This window comes from Phodopus roborovskii, unplaced genomic scaffold (assembly GCF_943737965.1).
Source record: "Phodopus roborovskii unplaced genomic scaffold, PHOROB, whole genome shotgun sequence".
Lineage (NCBI taxonomy): Eukaryota > Metazoa > Chordata > Mammalia > Rodentia > Cricetidae > Phodopus > Phodopus roborovskii.
In genome coordinates this window covers 3,588,474-3,606,520 of record NW_026126417.1, presented here as the reverse complement: position 1 = coordinate 3,606,520, position 18,047 = coordinate 3,588,474, and the positions used below count along the sequence as shown (strand labels likewise).

The 18,047-nt window shown below is 39.8% G+C and overlaps 1 protein-coding gene across 1 annotated transcript; it reads left to right on the top strand.

Moving 5' to 3' along the window:
• Window positions 1-4,378: 4,378 nt before the first annotated feature.
• On the top strand, window positions 4,379-14,594 carry Emc7 (ER membrane protein complex subunit 7). The gene is made up of 5 exons (XM_051183784.1): window positions 4,379-4,677; window positions 9,013-9,132; window positions 11,751-11,889; window positions 13,349-13,429; window positions 14,127-14,594. Exons 1-5 carry the CDS (start codon window positions 4,445-4,447, stop codon window positions 14,277-14,279), a joined length of 726 nt encoding a protein of 241 aa, XP_051039741.1. The 5' UTR covers window positions 4,379-4,444; the 3' UTR covers window positions 14,280-14,594.
• The last annotated feature ends 3,453 nt before the right edge of the window (window positions 14,595-18,047 follow it).

The window sequence follows — 18,047 nt, the reverse complement described above, 5'->3', positions numbered from 1 at the left end:
AATGCAGAAGACAGTGAATGCACTGTAACTCCTTCCTCCTAAGACCTCCTAAGACCTGGCTCCTAAAACCTTACAGTACCTGTATTTACATTCTAATACGTACAAAGCACTAGGTCTAGAATATGCTAGGAGACTTAGAATATCGTATAATTCCCCAATGTAATGGTTTCCTCTTCCTGTTTGTGAGTTATTTACTGTTCTTAATACTTCTTTTCTTCTTCTTCTTCTTCTTCTTCTTCTTCTTCTTCTTCTTCTTCTTCTTCTTTTTTCTTGCTTTTATTTTTCATAGAATTTAATGAAAGGGATAAGAACTCCAAGTCAAATGAATGGAGTGAAACATTTCCATTACACTTTATTTCTGCAGGGCATGGAGATGTGCTGGCTTCCCCATGTGAAAGATAGATGATTGGTTTCATTGGAGAGGACTTTAGAGATAGCTTCTGAGAGTTAAACCTGGAGTCCCAGTGGGCAACAGGCATTAAAAAAATACTAAGAAAGCTGATCATTGGTGGTGCATGCCTTTAATTCCAGCACTCGAGAGGCAGAGGCAGAGGCTGGTGGATCTCTGTGAGTTCAAGTCTACATAGCTAGTTCCAGGACAGGCTCCAAAGCAATACACAAAAACCCTGACTCGAAAAAACAAAAAACAAACAAACAAAATACTAAGAGAATAGACTGCATCCTATTCGAGTGAAAGAGATTAGCTTAACTATTTGAAGTAAATGAGATTTGAAAACTCAAGAAGGCAAAAAACATCCTTACATAAACAACAGTGTTTGGGGATTAGCATAGCTGAAGTTTCCTAGGAATTCCAATGGTTACTCTATTAAAAAAAAAAAAAAAAAGGAAAAGAAAAAAGAAAAAGAAAAAGAAAAAGAAAAAAAAAAGTGCTAGCTTCCTTATAGCCTAACATCTCTTCTATTTAGAGAGCCATTATGTGAAAGGGGCTTGAGAATCACACAGAGATACTAACAAGTAGAATACTGAAACAGAGGCATGGACATCCCCATCTCCAAATATGCCACCAAATGGTTAGGAAAATTCCAGCAAGGGAGGATACTTGGTTTTGGAGTGGGGCTGATTAAAACTTTAAGAGTCTCAAGTAAATTCTGATTTAAAAAAAAAAGTGTGTGTATGTATTTCAGTTTCTTCAATTAAAAATTTTTCAACTCCAAAAGTATCAGAAACACAAAGAATGCTTTTACAAAAGCCAAAAATTAACTTTTGATGGGGTAATTCAACACTCCTAAAAATTCCTAAATTCTGAATGTCAAAGTTTTTCGGTTTTTGTTTTTTGCTTTTTTCCCCTCTATTCCTGTTCTCCCCCTGGTGGCTATGACAAGAAGAGGATGAGGACTTGGGTAGAAAGAGAAGGAGGGAAAGAGAAAAGGGAAGATGGGGAGGGAGGAGGCCTGGATGATGAATTGATACCTCTCACTTGCACATTAGCACTAATAACCAAGGTAAATAGGCCTGCCTGGTCTCTGTGGTTTGGGATCATGGCAGGAAATACATAGAAAAGTTAGGGAAGAGTGACTGTAAATTACCCCATTGTTAAATTTCCTGTGGCATTGTTAAAGGAAATTGAAAGGGCAGTTCTAATACTGCCTTTGGCTAAACTTAACTGGAAGACTGAAGAGAACAGAGTTTTTGCAATTCTTGAAGGATAAACCTTCCAGGATGTAAAGCAGGAAGGTTAATCTGTGTAGACAAGCAAAGTACATCTAGTGTAGGATCTTTGTAAAGTAGGTCACTGTACTTATTTTCTGTAGTAGACATGAGTCCAAGGGGGATGCTACACAGTCAGTCCCTCTCCTATAATTTGGAGTTGGATAATCTATACAACCCATGTCCTACTTAGAAAACTGCAGAGAATACAGACTTCTACCATGCCTGAAAAGAGCATTTATACTCAGTCTCCTCCAGTAAATGTGTGGATTCTGGGCTTGACAGTTGTGGTGTTCAAAACACTACATGCTTTGGTGAGTGACAGCAAGGGAATCATGTAGAAGTGGAGAGACAGAGATCCCAGTGGGTGTTTGCAGCTATCCTCCTCCACTCTTGTTCCTACAGAAAAAGTAACTCCCATCTTCAGAACTGGTACTAGTCATGCATTAGAAACCTGCTCTGAGATATCAGCAAAGAAGTGTGTTTCAAACATGCATTTGAAGAAAATTAAAACTTGGTTTGAAGTTATTTATATTTTGGCATATTTGTAACTTTTTCATCACTTTAGAGTGGAAATCCTTTATTTTGTGTTTTAGAGAGTGGTTACTGCTCTGCTGCACATTCTCATCTTTTTACAATGACTCAATAATGCTTATGCCTGCCCTGGTTGGATCTGAAATAAAACTGAAACTGTCTGAGGGTCCAGCTCCTCCTATCCCCAAAACACTGGAAGCACAGCTTTGAAGCTTAAAACTGCCATTCTGGGACTATTACCTTTGATGGAGTGTCTCCCTGGCTAAACACATGGATTTTTCCTCTAAGTCTGCAACACAACTTGGATCTCATTCACATGGTGGTAGAGGATGGAGACCTTAGTTGTTGCACATGAGAGAACAGCAGGGAAGAGAGGTCAAAGACATCATTATTAATCTGCTAGGCCATCAACAACCTGGCTTGATTTGTTAACAACAGAGATTTATGACCTCATAGTTCCAGCAAGTGAGAATCCCAAATGGTTTCTCCTAGGGTCTCTTCTCCACATGGCTATGTTTCTCCTTCTCCTTGTTAGGAGTTAGACCTGTTAATATAAGGTCTTGCCGTTTTGGCATTTAACTTTAGTTAGTTCATTAGAAGCTCTATCTCCAAATGCATTTTTACAGGGAGTTAGAGTTATAGCATATCACTTTGGAGGGGGGCACTATCTTGAGGCCGTAAGATAAACCAAAACAACAACAAACTGAGATTAAAAGCTGTCTTCCATTACTACTTTTCATTCTCAGCCCCTTCCCCAGCTTGTTTGTTTTTATTTATATAACTATAATAACTTTTAGTGCAGCATATTGCTATAATTATTAATTATTAATCATTGTTACTCTCTCACTGTGCTAAATTTATAAATTAAACTTCTTTGTAGGTCGTGCATACAGGTCACCATGCAGTCCACACCAGTGCCTGGTGCCTGTGGAAGTGAGGGCATCAGACCACCTGGGATTGAAGTTACAAAGCTATGGCTTTGTATGAGTTATGGGAACTGAACCCAGGTCTTCTGCAGGAGTAGGAAATGCTCGTAACTGCTGACCCATCTCCCTACCCCCATATGTGGATTTTTAATGTACGTATTTGCTTGTAGATTATCTCTGGCCAAATAGTTAAGGATTTGACAACTAAAGACAAAAGCAGACAAGAGTCTATACTGCATATTTAAACCTTTTGAAAACTGAACTATTTGATAATGCCCAACAGATTGAGACCACTAGGGACAAGCATGTGGGCAAATAAAGCTAGGAAAAACTCCATACCAGAGAAACTGAGTGTATAAATAAATGAGAATATGGATAGATTTTTACAATGTTTAGACTTCTGCTCGATGACTGAGGTATTTATGGGAAGTAAGCATCAATTCTGAAAATAATGTTAGCAATTCTCTTGGGAGGCAATGAGAAACAAAGCAGGGCTGGGGCACTCATGGTAAATAAACATTAAGGACTAGAAAAGGCAGTTGCTAGATACCACATGGCCTAAGGAAAACACTGTTCTGATGGTCTTGCCATTTGCCCTGTATGTGTATTCGGTACATCACAGACCTATTATTGTGAGCACCTCACTTTCTCGGTCTTCAACCTGTGTATGTTAAAATAGAATGAAAATAAACGTTCTCCACATACTTCTTAAACACTGACCACAGACCACCACAAATTTATATTTGTATATAACTTCTGCATTTCCACTCTCCATCGGGACTTAGAGCTTTTGCATGTGATTCAATTTCTGTAACTTTTCTGAGAAGGCTAGCGCACAGGGTAAAAGCACATCTTGCCCTAAATAATCTTTTACAGAGATCTGTGGTAGAAAGGAGAATAATTGGAGCTAGAAAAAACTTCAAAAAATTGATAAGTCTGACATGTTAGCCTCAGACCCAGCACTCAACACTTCAGATCCTCGACCCTCTCAGTCTCATTCATCCTTTACTCCCATGAGGTCTCGTGCATATGAAGTTCTAAAACAACATAAAATCCTCCACCTTTAAGTCCTGGGCCGCTGCAGATGCTCCAAACTGCCTTTTGGGCCGGAGTCCTGGGCGTTCCTAGCGTCGCTCTGCATCCCTTCTCCTGATTGGTGAGCTGTCCCAACTTCTCTCCGGGGGCGTGCCCAGCTCGGGGCTGGATCCGGCTCGTGGTGATGACGACATCGTTCAGCGACCGCGGCGGCCGCCGCAGAGGCCGTACGGCAAGGGAGGGCTTCCGGGCCTTGGGCCTGACTCCTCAGAGCTGCTGTCATGGCGGGTGCTCTGTGGGGCTTCTTTTCCATCCTCCTGCTGTTACTATCGGGAGATGCCCACAGCTCCGAGGTACCTGGGGCTGCCGTCGAGGGCCCGGGAGGTAGTGGGGTCGGTCTGGGAGATCGTTTCAAGATCGAGGGACGTGCGGTTGTTCCAGGGGTGAAGCCTCAGGACTGGATCTCGGCGGCCCGAGTGCTGGTGGACGGAGAAGAACACGTCGGCTTTCTTAAGTGAGCATCCCGAGGGTGGCAGGAAAGTGGGTGGGTGGATGCTGGAAGGGTGTCCAGCTAGGACAGCACAGTGTCAGGACCGACAGTGTAGCTGTCAAACTGAGGGCACCGGTGCCACTAACGGTCCATGCTGGGAGACCTTGATAGGCAGCCAGATACTTCAGCAACGAGGATGGAAGACAGTGGTCCCAGGCTTGACACATTGGGATCATTTATTTGTAGCCCCATTTTGTCCCGTTGTTTAGGTCCATTTTGCCCCCTTTGGGGCGGATGACACTTGGGCCCAGGGGGACTGGTGGGCCCTCGTTTGTTTGTTGGCTGTTTTGACCCTTTTCATCGTGCCTAGTTAAACTTCTCTGGAACCTAGTTGCTTTTTACATGCCTGTCTTCTGGTAGCTTGGTGTTGTGTAGAAAGATGCTAAACAAGTGGGAATTGTCAACGCCCAAAGGACTCCCGGGGTGACATAAACTGGAAGGTTGATGTTCCTGCGTCTAAAATTAATGAGCCCTAAGGTCCCTAAGCAAAGATCTTTTTCCCCCCTTTGGCCCGAGAGTGTGATTATTGTTCTTTTTACACTTGAATTCTTCCAGGGATTTGCGATATTGCAGTCGTTTAAGTCAGACTAGGGTTTCTCAAGATTCCTTACATATATACCTGTTCCTGTTAGGAGAGATGGATTTCTGTTTATATTGGAAGGGCGGTAAGTTTATTAGTACTTTGGTTTGTGAGCAATCTGTTTTCATCCTTCTAGGCATGAATATGATGTTTTAAATTTTGCCACCAGTATTTGGAGTTGAAACTATGACTGAAAAAAAAAATTTTCTTTGCTGGCTTTGTATACTAACTTGTGATACCTGAAAGCCATACATTTTTAAATGTGGACTTTTAAGTTTGAATTGTAGATTTCTGTAGATTGTTAAAGTTCCCTTGTGGGAAGTCAACCTCAGATTAATAAATAACGGCAAATTGACAACCAATATTTTAATGCTGTTGCACTAGGGTATTGTTTAGAGTTTAATCCAAATTAATGAGACATTAATAATAAAATCCCGGTGGGTGGTGGTGGTGCATGCCTTTAATCCAAGCGCTCCGGAGGCAGAGGCAGGTGGGTCTCTGTGAGTTTCAGAACAGCCAAGGCCACACAAAGAAACCCTGCCTCGAGAAAACAAGCAAATGAAATAAAAGGTAATAATAAAATCCCATTATGCTTTGGAAGATAAGGCTTGCGAGATGAGAATGTAACTTCTGCAATGTATAGCTGAATAGGTTTTCTTTTTTTTTTTTTCTTTTCTTTTCTTTTCTTTTTTTTTTTTTTTTTTTTTTTTTTTTTTTTTTTTGGTCTTTTGAGATAGGGTTTCTCATGTAGCTCTAGTTGGCCTAGAACTAATTTTGTAGACCAGGCTGGCCTCGAACTCACAGAGATCTATCTGCCTCTGCCTCCTGAGTGCTGGGGGTAAAGGTGTGCACCACCAAGGCCTGGCCCAGTATATAGCACTTTTGAAAACCACTTATTTTTATTTTGAAATTATTCTTAAAATTACTATATTATATATTGTTATATATTATTAGCCTTGCATAGTGACACGTGCCTATCATCTCAGCTACTCAGGAAGCAGAAGCAGAAGGGTCATAAGTTAAAGGATGTCATGAGCAACTTAGTTTCATGGTGGAATACACTTTTGTAGTGGAACTGGGGTCACTCCCAAGTACAAATGAATAAATGTTTATTGAGGAAAATGCAAACAAGATGTTTTCTTTCAAAAAGTTGCAACAGAAAGATAACAACCCTTAGTGTTTTGTATGATTTGTCTTTAAGAGTAAAGTTTGTAAGACTGTAATTTTCATTTAACATTTGTGAAAATTTTTTTTCTACTTTTTTTTGGGGGGGTTCTTTTCTTTGTTTGTTTTGGTTTGGCTTGTCTTGGTTTCTCTGCATATCCCTGGCTGTCCTAAAATTTACTCTGTAGAGCAGGCTGGCCTCAAACTCAAAGAGATCTGAGTGCTGGAATTAAAGGTATGCAACCCTGCCACCACCACCTGGCTTCTACTTTATGCTTCTACTTTATATAGGAGGGTTGATTGAGAATTTATGTGATTTTTTTATGGCAATAGTTGTTGTAGTAGGTTAGGTAATTTGTCTTACAGCATACAAGTTTGATTGTATTTCTGGCTTGTGGGGAGGTGGCTTGGGACTTGGCTAATGGAGATGAGAGGAGTTGTGGTTGAGGAGTACGCAAGCCATTTTCTTTAGCATTATGTGTATATCAACCACAACTCACTTATCCAGTCTTCTAGTTTTAAACAATTAGGTAGTTGTCAGGTTTTTGTTTTGTTTTGTTTTGTTTTATATACTACTTATTTTTTAATTTTTTAGTGCATAGCTTCACTGTGATTCATACTACCTTCACACTGATGTCCTCCTGGGTTCAACTCCTGATTGGTTACAGGTGTTTGCTGTCATGCTTAGCTTTGCTTTTTTCTTTCAAAACAGGGTTTCTCTGTGTAACAGCCCTGGCTGTCCTGAAACTAACTCTGTAGACCAGGCTAGCCTCAAACTCATAGAGATCTGCCTGCTTCTGCCTCCTCAGGGCTGGGATCAAAGGCATGCACCACCTTTGTGTTAAATAGTCATCACTTTCATTTTTTCCCCTTTGCTCAGAAAAAAAATGTTTTGAAATTGGTTCTTTCAGGCTCCATGAAGATACAGAAGAAGATGATTTGATATACATACACACTTATGTCCTAGCAACTTAGGAGAGTGGGGCAGTAGCATCGTGAATCGGAGGCCACTCCAAGTAGTATAGTAAGGCTTTGTCTCCAAAAGCCAAAATTAGAATAGTTCACATAGAGCTTAATCAAAGGATTAAAACAATATTATCATCAAGGTATAGAGGAATAGTCTAAGTGTGCAGTACCCATAGCATCAAGCCTCCACATTGTTTATCCAATAATATACAAAAGCAAAACAAAGAAGCTGTTGCCACCTCTAAGCTAGAGGGAAAAGGAGGTGAAGAGGCTACTGTGGACTTGGAAGTGTGTGTGGGTGAGGTGGCTTGCATGTAGCCATGGCCCTGAGCAGAGCCAATTAGAGACAGTCTGTCGGTGATAAAGCTGTGGAAAAAAAAATATACAAAAGTATTTTCTTCCCTTCTTTTAGAAAGGTGGAGAGTGGGTCTGGGGGTGTGAGGATGATAATGACTGTGACATCTGTCACCTCATTGTCAGGGTTGATTTGGCTAGACAGGTGTCTCCTAACTCTAACCACACCACATGTATCCCTCCTGACTCTGCTAGAACCTCCAAAAAAAAAAAAAAACCATCAAGGTACATTTGAGAATGGTCTGAAGGGTACACAGGCATCCAGCTGAGGAATATTTTGCTGCTTATCTTTCAGTTCTGCTTTACCTTAGTATATATTCTTTCAACGACAAAGAACACTTTTCATCTTAAGTTTTTGTCTTTTTTTTTTTCCCCCTTGAAATAACAGTTTTTCATTTTCTAGACAGTTTAACTTTGACTTGCAAGGAATTACCAGCTTTTGGTTGGATGATTTTTTTTTTTTAACCTAGTGAGATTATGTATAACCAACCAAAAATTAAAGTGGGATTGTTTATAATAAATGGGACAATTACTATTGAAATATGTTTGTATGAAAAAGAAAGCCAACAAAATACAAGTTAAAACTAGAATAGAATGCTTTTTTTAAATAATAAGAATGTGTTGAAGGAATTTAATAAATTTGGGACCCTATTGTTGTAATAATATACACTGGTAGTTTTTCTTCAGTGAAGATAGGCCTTCGGAGTAACAGCTACTCTTTGTTACTGTCATCTGTACCTGCTACAGGAATCTCTAGTACTCTGTCTTACGCTCGTCTATTTTCAGAAGCTGTTAAAGTTCTGGAACATAAAATGTAGGAACAACTTTTGCCACTTTTTGTTTATTTGGGAATGAGGGACAGAAAGTGTGTAGCCCAAGCTGACCAGGAATTCACTGGCTTCAAATTATCAGTGTTCCTCCTGCCTCATCTCCCGAATTTTATGATTATAGGAATAAGTCACTATACCTGTATTTTCTGTTTTGCTTAGCTGTTTCTAATTGTTCATGTGTTTGTTTATTTGAGACAAATTTTCCAGTGTAGTCCTGGTGTCTTGAAACTTACTATGTAGTCCAGGCTGGCCTTGAACCCTTAGTGACCCAGGTGCAAGAATTATAGGTATGAAGTTTTCTACTGATGTTTTTGAGAACTATTTGGGAAATAAACAAGTGCTTTCAAACAGGGAAAGACTAAGATGCTGATGAGGAGTAACTAAGTGTGGTTTTCCTTTCTCCAGGACAGATGGGAGCTTTGTGGTTCATGATGTCCCCTCTGGCTCTTATGTAGTGGAAGTTATTTCTCCAGCTTATAAGTTTGATCCCGTCCGAGTCGATATCACTTCAAAAGGAAAAATGAGGTGAGGATACCTGATTTCTTTTTATTAAAGTCTAATTTTCTTAGTATGTTGTTATGTATTACTTTTGAAATTTACAGTGAAGGTTGAGAGTTCTTATTTAAACCATAGCTACTTCTTAAAATGTATAATTTACTTTTGTTTATAATCTGAGCATTAAGACTATGAAATTGAATTTTTTCCCTCTGGATGAATGCTCCTACTATGATAAGTTCCTTCTATAATTGTGGAGAGTAAAAGATTATTTATTGTAGGGGAAAGTACTGTGAAAATTATAATTAAAATTTGACTTTTAAAATTGAGAATTATTTAATTTTTTTAATTTGAAATACTACTGACTTTTCATTGAAATATTCTGATAGTCCTTCTTTACTACAAAGTTGATCTAGAAGTTTCTATAGCTTCTCCTTTATACACTACAAATTTCAGTAGAGGAGTAACAAATGTAGCTGTGGTATTTATGTGAAAGTGAGGATTTTGATAAAATAGAAAGAAGGGCCCTGAGGTGCCACAGTGGGTAAAAGTACATGCCATGAAGCCTAATGACCAGAGCTTGATCTCTGGGACCCACATGATAGAAGGAGAGAACCAGCAAGTTATCCCTCTGACCTCCACAAGTACACATGGCATCTATGTGCCCAAACACATACACACACTAAGTAAGTAAAAATGTGTAAGTTGGGGTATATATTTATCACTCCTCACAAAATCTGGGTGCTTCCAAACTAAGATTGAAGGTGGTCCTTGGTTAGTATAAACTGGAGGTGGAAGCTTAGCTTCTCACGAAGATGATGCCTTGTTAGTGCTTAAATTTAGAAAAACATTTCTATTTGCTGAAACTACTTTTAAAATTCAGAGTAAATAAAATCTACTTTTCTTACAAAATACATAAGGGGCCCTCTAGGAAGTTAAAATAGTATAGGTACTAGATATGGGCTAAAATAGTTTAAAAGTATATTTAAAGTGATTAAAGAAAAAAAAAAAAAGACTACACTTGGGAGGCAGAGGCAGGGGGATCTCTGAGTTCAAGGCCAGCCTGGTCTACAAAGTGAGTGTCAAGACAGCCAGAACTGTTACACAGAGAAACCCTACCTCAAAAAACAAAAACAAACAAACAGAATGAACAAAAGGAGCAATGCAAAAAAATGAATAAGCTTTGGGGATATAGGTCAGTGATAGAGTACTTGCCTCGCATACTCAAGGTCCTGGGTTTGAGCTAGTACCTACACCATCCCTGAAATAAATAATGTGAAATTTAAAAAGTGAACAATTGGAAAATTTCAAAAATAAAGTAGACTTTGCATGAATGACTTATAGGTAAGGGTTTTTAGTCTGTTTTTTTTAGGTCAGTATCTTACAATGTAGCCCTGACTAGCATGTACTTCCTGTGTAGAGCAGCTGTCCTCAAGCTCATATAGATCCAGCTCCTCTGCCTCCACTTGAGTCAAGAGTGCTGGAATTTAAGGCATGTGTCACAAGCTGAGAATTTTTTTAAATACGTCTCTGGTAAAAATCAGATCACCAATGCATTGTCTATGGCTTTCTTGAATCTTATATTTTTCCTGTAAAATAGCCTTAAATATTGGGTATATCCAGTAATGTATGCCTTAGACCATCAAAAATGTGTAAGCTAATACTTTTGCATGTCTATAGTATAATAAAATTGATGACCCTGGTGGCACACATCTTTAATGCCAGCACTTGGGAGACAGAGACAGGCCTAGCTGCAGAGTAAGTTCCAAGACAGCCAGGGATACACAGAGAAACTGTCTCAAAAAGCCAAATGAATGAATGAACAAATATATGCATGCATTAATGAATTCATTACTACATATAATAAAAGGACTTTAAAAGGGGAAAGATTCTAAAAGAATTTTGGGGGAACATTGCTTTTTTTTTTTTTTTTTTTTTTTTTTTTTTTTTGAGAGAAAGTCTCATGAAGCCCAGAAGCCCAAACAAGCTTCCAATTCTTTGTGTAGTTGAGTCTGGCCTCATCCTTCTACCTCTGCTTCCCAGTCCTAGGATTACAAAGATTTGACACACACCCAGATTTAAAGTAACCTTTGATATAAAGATATAAAAAGAAGGTAAGGAGTTTCATGGAGCTGCAAGTGTAGGACATGATCCCCAAACCTAGTTCCTGTGTACCTTGAGGGGTGCTTTAGACAGCCCTTTGATTGTACTTTCTAGATCAAAAGTTTTGATGTGAGGATGGAGAGAGGGCTCTGCATTAAGATCTCTGGCTTCTCTTACAAAGGACCTGCCTTCAGTTCCCAGCACTCAAATGTCAGCTCAGAGTCCATTTCCAGAGTATCTGAGCCCTCTTCTGGCATGTTTGGACACTGCATATACATGATGTAAAACACCCATAACATAAAAATAAATAATTGTAAAACGATTTATTTTTTTTTAAATAGTTTAAATGCTAAAATGCTTTGGAAAAGCAGAAGATAAGTATAAGGCTTTGCCAACATAAGCAATTCTTAGCCTTGTCTTTGTTTGTTTTACTTCATTTTTGTGTATACTTTCTTTTGCAGTTGTTTGGGATCCAACCTAGGACCTTGTGCATGCTAGACAATGGTCATGTTATTCATAGAATTCATTTTCTCCTGTTTCCTTAGAGCAAGATATGTGAATTACATCAAAACATCAGAAGTGGTCAGATTACCCTATCCTCTCCAAATGAAATCTTCAGGGCCACCTTCCTACTTCATCAAAAGGGAATCGTGGGGCTGGACAGACTTTTTGATGAACCCAATGGTATGTGTAGAACACTGTACTAATCCCTGCTTTGCTTCTAGCAGTTGAAAACATTTAGCTCCTGTGAGAGGGAAGGGTGAAATTGGGAAGATAGTATCTTTGGAAGCAGATAATGAAAGGAATATGAAAATGCTACTGTATATTTCATAATAAATATACAACTGAAGTAAATATTGAGGAAGATATCAGATTTCATCTATCAGATAGAATGAGAGTATTACTAAGTTGTATATGGAGTTAAACTATCCAATCTACCTATTTGCCCATTGATAAATGTGTGGTCATTTATTAACCAACCCATGTTAATGGCATATGTAATGTTCTATTATTGTTGTTTGAGATGGAGCTCATGGCCTTGAGTTTGCTGTGTAGCTGAGGATGACAATGAACTTCAGATCATCCTGTCTCTACTTCTCAAGTGCTAGCATTACAGGGGTATACTACCATGCCTAGTTGTTTTATGTGGTATAGGAGGTCAAAGCCAGGGTCTCCTGAATGCTAGGCAAGCACTCTACCAAATCTACTATGTTCCAGCCCCTCTAATGGGGCTTTCTTTCTCCTTTTTAAAACATGAGTGGTGAACAAAGAAGTTATCTTGGAGTATTTTAAGTACTTGGTATTAATCCTAAAACAGTAATCCATGACTCATGTTGTGATCCTACTAGTAAAATACTAATAAATACATTTTTTTCCAGAAATAAATTGACCTTTTAAAAGTCTGTTTTTAAAAATTGTATTATCTTAGGATCCTCTAAATTTGGATTAGATTCCTTGGTGATAACTGTTTTGATCATAAACAGTACCGTTTGGGAGCTATACAACTAGTGAAGGGTGAGTTAGTGCCTGGGGTTTATTACTAGAGACAAAAGGCAGAAGAACAGCTGACAAGAGAAACATCAGCACCGAGACATCCATTTTCATCTTCAGGGTTCTCACTTCTGAAACTGCACAGAAGTGTGTCAAGTGCTAAAGGATTCTAGGTCGTCTTCAGAATGAATGTGCTCATGTAGTTGACTTCCACTGTGCTGCAGGCTCTGGGGGATGTACTAAGAGCGGTAACAGCACTCAGAACTGCACCATAGTCTGTGAGGAGCTGCCCCTCTGGCCATTGGAATCACCAGTGCCAGCCTGTTCTGGGAGAGAAAGAATGAGCAGACAGTTCCACTTGGAAGTTATTTGTGTTAAAACGAAACTCTTTATTTACAAAGGTAGGAGGCACATAGGATAAGTTTAGTGTCTGTCAAGCCCATTCATACACAGCAAAACTCCTTCAGTCTCAAACACTCCACAGCAATCACACAGTGCCCATCACCCAAGCTGGTCAGAACTGTTGAGGAAATTTTGATATATTCTATTCTATGCACTCACTTGAATCTTGTCACTAGTTACTAAAAACAGGTTTTGTTTAACAAGCTAAAGTGGAAGAAAAAGTTTCTGATTTTTTTTCTTTATTTTGCAGGTTATGATGATGGTTCTTCCGTTATTGATATTTGTGCTTCTGCCTAAAGTGGTCAACACAAGTGACCCTGACATGAGACGGGTAAGCTGACTGTCTAGTATGGGCTTTTGAGTCATGCTGTGTGGTTTTTAAAATGGGATTTTGAAATTGTATATATGTGGGGTGTGTACGTGTGACCTTATGGGCACTGGAGAGTAAACCCTTGGCCTTGTGCATTCTGCCAAGTGCTCTACCACTAAAATAGAACAGCATTCCTAGTGCCCATTTTTAAATCTAGTTTGAGGCAGAATCTCAATAAGTTACCCAGGCTTGCCTTGAACTGTCAATCCTTCTACCTCAACTTCCCATGCTATCATTTCGTCATGTTCTGGTGCTTGTTGTTTTACTGCAGCTGTGTAGCTTAAGTGTTTTCTATTTATCCTAGTTCCCATGGCAAATCCTTCTAAGAGTTTGTATAAATGCAGTTATGTCTCCTTGTGGTCAACTAGCTATTACCATTGGATAAGATAAATTCAGTTGGTTGCCTTAGTGAACGCTAATGTCTTTATATAGCTAAAACATTGTACTTATCTCATTCTTTTTGTTTGCCTTGCTTGTTACACAATAGAAATGCATAATAACCTTGATATGCCTAATTCAGCTATTTTGATCCTTTAATCTGTTTTTGCTTAGTAATCCTGTCTTGAGAGTACTTCCTCAATTTGTGTTCATACATACAGATGGTTGGGGTAGGTCCAGAGCAGATGCCTCTCAGATCTGGTGCTTTCTGTCCCTGCAGGAGATGGAGCAGTCAATGAACATGTTGAATTCCAACCATGAATTGCCTGATGTCTCAGAGTTCATGACAAGACTCTTCTCTTCAAAATCCTCTGGCAAATCCAGTAGTGGCAGCAGTAAAACAGGCAAAAGTGGGGCTGGCAAAAGGAGGTAGTCAGGCCTGCGCTGCCATCGCACAAACTTGGCCAAACCAGGAGGCATCCAAGTCTTGATGGAAAACCGTGTGAAGCGACTACTGTAAACTGAGTCATCCTGAAAGTTGATCTCATACAACTGTTGTCTATGTTGATTACTTAACACATGTTTTGTACTTGGTACACAAGAAAACCCAGCTTTCATCCTTTGTCTGTATGAGGTCAATATTAATGTCACTGAATTAATTACAGTGTCCTATAGAAAATGACATTAATAAATTATATGAAGTACTATACATTATGTATATTAAAGAAGTCTTAATCCAGATATAAAATTACCTTCTCTCATTCTTTACTGCTTTCCTTTTTTAGGGCAGTTTCCCCCTTTCATTATCTGAACTTTAGTTTTAAAAAGAAGTGCTTGGTACTTTGAGAATAACATGCACTGTGTTTTGTATGTGTGTGATCATATGTTTCAAAATTTCCACCCTCAGGCAGGTGTGGTGGCTCACACTTGAAATCCTAGCACTGAAATGGCTGATTCAGGAGAGTTGCTTTGATAAAGAGGCCAGCTGGGGCTACAGAGTTAAGACTGTTTTTCAAAACTAAAAACCTTAAGACCTATACTCAGAGGGATCCCTGATTGTGAAGCAACATGGCATGTTCCTGATGTAGTTATCATTTTCTTACTACACTTAATTGTAGAGTGTGGACATATGGGTTAGTATAGAGCCTACCACTAAAGTTCTAGTTTCCATACTTGGTATTCATTTCACAGTTACTGTCTATCAGCTGTGTGCTGTGGTCTGCGTATTACCCCAGCACCCCATCTCAGAGGGAGACAGATCCTAACAAAAGAGTGGCCAGGGAAATCGGCCCAGCCAGAAGCAAAGCCTCCTGGCTTAAGGATGGAAAACCAACCTTAGTGTCATAGGGACACAGCTCAAGTATTTTTAAATTGTTCTTCTGCACAGTCATAGAGTTCCTTTTAGAGTGCTAAAGCATGGCAATATAACATTTTAGTTTGGAGAACTAAGTTGACTTCAGTAAGTCACAAAAGTTTTTACAACTTTTCCTTATGGGTTATTTTACTTAAAGAGAAGCTCTCAAGCCACAGTACTGAACAAGTAGAGTGCTTCCCTTTTCTCCTGGGATAAAGAACTCTATTGCTTTTTTAACATCAACCAGAAAATACCCATAAGGGTTGGTTCCAAACTCTACTTTCTCTTTGCTTGTTGGTTTTTGACACGAGGTCCTATTTTGAACCTGGAACTCATTATGTAGTCCAGGCTTGCCTCAACTATGTGATAATCCTGCCTCAGACTTCCAAATGCTTGAATTCCAAACATGTGCCACCATGACCTTTAATAAATGCTTGAGGAAGAGTCCAAGTCCTAGTAAAATTCTTTTTTTTTTTTTTTTTTTTTTTTTTTTTAAGATTTATTTGTTTATTCAATATACAGTGTTCTATCTGCATGTATGCCTGCAGGCCAGAAGAGGAAGGCAGATCTCATTACAGACGGTTGTGAGCCACTAGGTGGCTCTTGGGAACTGAAGTCAGGTCCTCTGGAAGAGCAGCCAGTCCTCTTAACTGCTGAGCCATCTGTCCAGCCCCCAATCCCCCATAGTAAAGTTCTGAAGTGGGGACCTGCATGGGTAGCTAGAGTACAGTTTAGGAAAACGTGCCGTGCAAGGTAAGATCGAAAGATGTTATAGAGATTAACCAGGTTGAAGCTGAGGAGAGAGTGGATAACTCCTGAGTTGAGGTGTGTGTGTGTGTGTATGTGTGTGTGTGTGGCTGGTAGAGAGTGGGGAGGCCTAAGGAGGAACTGAACAAGTGTAGCTAAAAGAAAGCACTCCCAGAACTAAAACTGATAGCCTTAGAGGTTGCTGCTCTGATGCAGTATGACTCTGAAATTACTTTGTCTTCTGGAGAGTACCTTGTCTTTGTATCAAAATCATAAGGGAACACCCTGGGGTGGGCCAGTAATCCAGCTACTAAGGCTGAGGCAGGAGGATCACAAGTTCAAGGCCTTCCTAGGCTACACTCTGGATCACAGTGAGGGTAGAGCTAGGTTCTTCATCTTAATGAGACCCTGTCTCAAAACACTTAAGAAGGTTGAGGGTGTAATTCAATGGTGAAATGCTTGCCTAGCATCTGATAGGTCCTGGATTCAATCCCCAGTACTGGAGGGAGGAAGGGTGAGTGAATAAACCATGTATATCAAGTTCCAGGATGCTTGAAGACATAGAACTGAATACAGGCAAGACTCAGGCCAACTTGTGTTTGAAATAAGCTGCAACTAATCATAATGGGTAACAAAGCGAGGTGAGGCTGAAGCTATATCTCAATGGCAGAGCACATCTATAGCATGTGCCAGGCCATAGTTTTGGGCTCCAGTGCCCAAATGACAATAAACAAAAAAAGAAAAGAAAAACTTCCAGATGATGTTAATCGGAAGAAAACAGGCCTCCCCTTATTGCCTGTCTTACTCCTTGTTCACCTCTGACTCAGACTCAAATCTCCCATCTAAGTACTAACCAGGCCAGACCCTGCATAGCTTCCTGATGGGAGTTATTCTTCTGTATATGTTTCTCTTATTGGTGGATGAATAAAACAGTGATTGGCCAGTAGCCAGGCAGGAAGTATGGGCAGGGCTAACATGAGAAGAATTCTGGGGAGAGGAGGCAGAGAGTGAGCCACAAGAGGAGAGACGTGTAGCTGCTGGGAAGATAGGGCTTGGGGCATTCTCCAGTAAGATAAGGCCATGTAGAAATACATAGATTAATAGTTATGGATTAATAATTAAGAGAGAGCTAACCTATAAGAAGCCTAAGCTATTGGCCAAAGAGTTTATATTTAATATAAGTCTCTATGTGTTTATTGGTGCTAAATGGCTGTGGGACCAGGCAGGAAAGAAACTCCATCTATAGCTTCCAAGATCAAATTAAGTCAGGAACATTTAGGGTAATATGGCTATAGGCCCAGCTTCAACTCTTTGATGTGGTCCAGCAGGGGCCATAGCTAGAGACAGTTTTTCTTTATCTGCATCCTCTTTGGGATCAGTTGGAAAGAACATCCCTGCCCTTGTACAAGGCCTCCTGGAGGTTCCCTGTTCCTGGTAGATGGTTAGCCCTCCTGTGCTGACACAGCCGCTCCCACCTTGATGTGCTTTTCTGTTCTCTTTGCTTCAACTTATATGCCCGTAAAGGCATATGGGAAGATGCATTTGCTTTTGAAGGGATTCTGGCTGAATTCTGCAGACAACTCTTAATCTCTGTAATGCTCCCTGACTTCTGTGAGGACTTGTGTGGGGGTCTCTGTAGACACCAAAGCCAGCAAAGTGTCGATCCTCATTAGGCAAAAAGGAAATCTGGTTCAACACAACTCAGTAGTCAGTGTTGGTTCAAACTTCTAGAGTCTGACACCAGGCAGTTTATTTTAACATATTCAAGTATAGAACAATTTGGAAGCAAAGTTACCTAGAGTAACAGAATCCTGTGTGCACAAGAAACCATAATTACACTGAAAGTCTTTTCAAAGTACATCTCACTTCTTCCATGAATATTGATCCAGAGATAGGCTACATTGTAAGACCCTCAGAATGAGGAGTCTCCCAGTTTCAGTTGGTATCCCCAAGAACTCAATGTCCAGTCCAGTTGCTGCAACACGCAAGAGGCTTTAATGAACAGGATATGTTTGCACAAACGGGCTCCTCCAGCATGTAGGCTAGAGAGAAGCAGCCCTCCCCCCTCGCACAGGTGTTTTTAAAGGCAAAACCCACAAG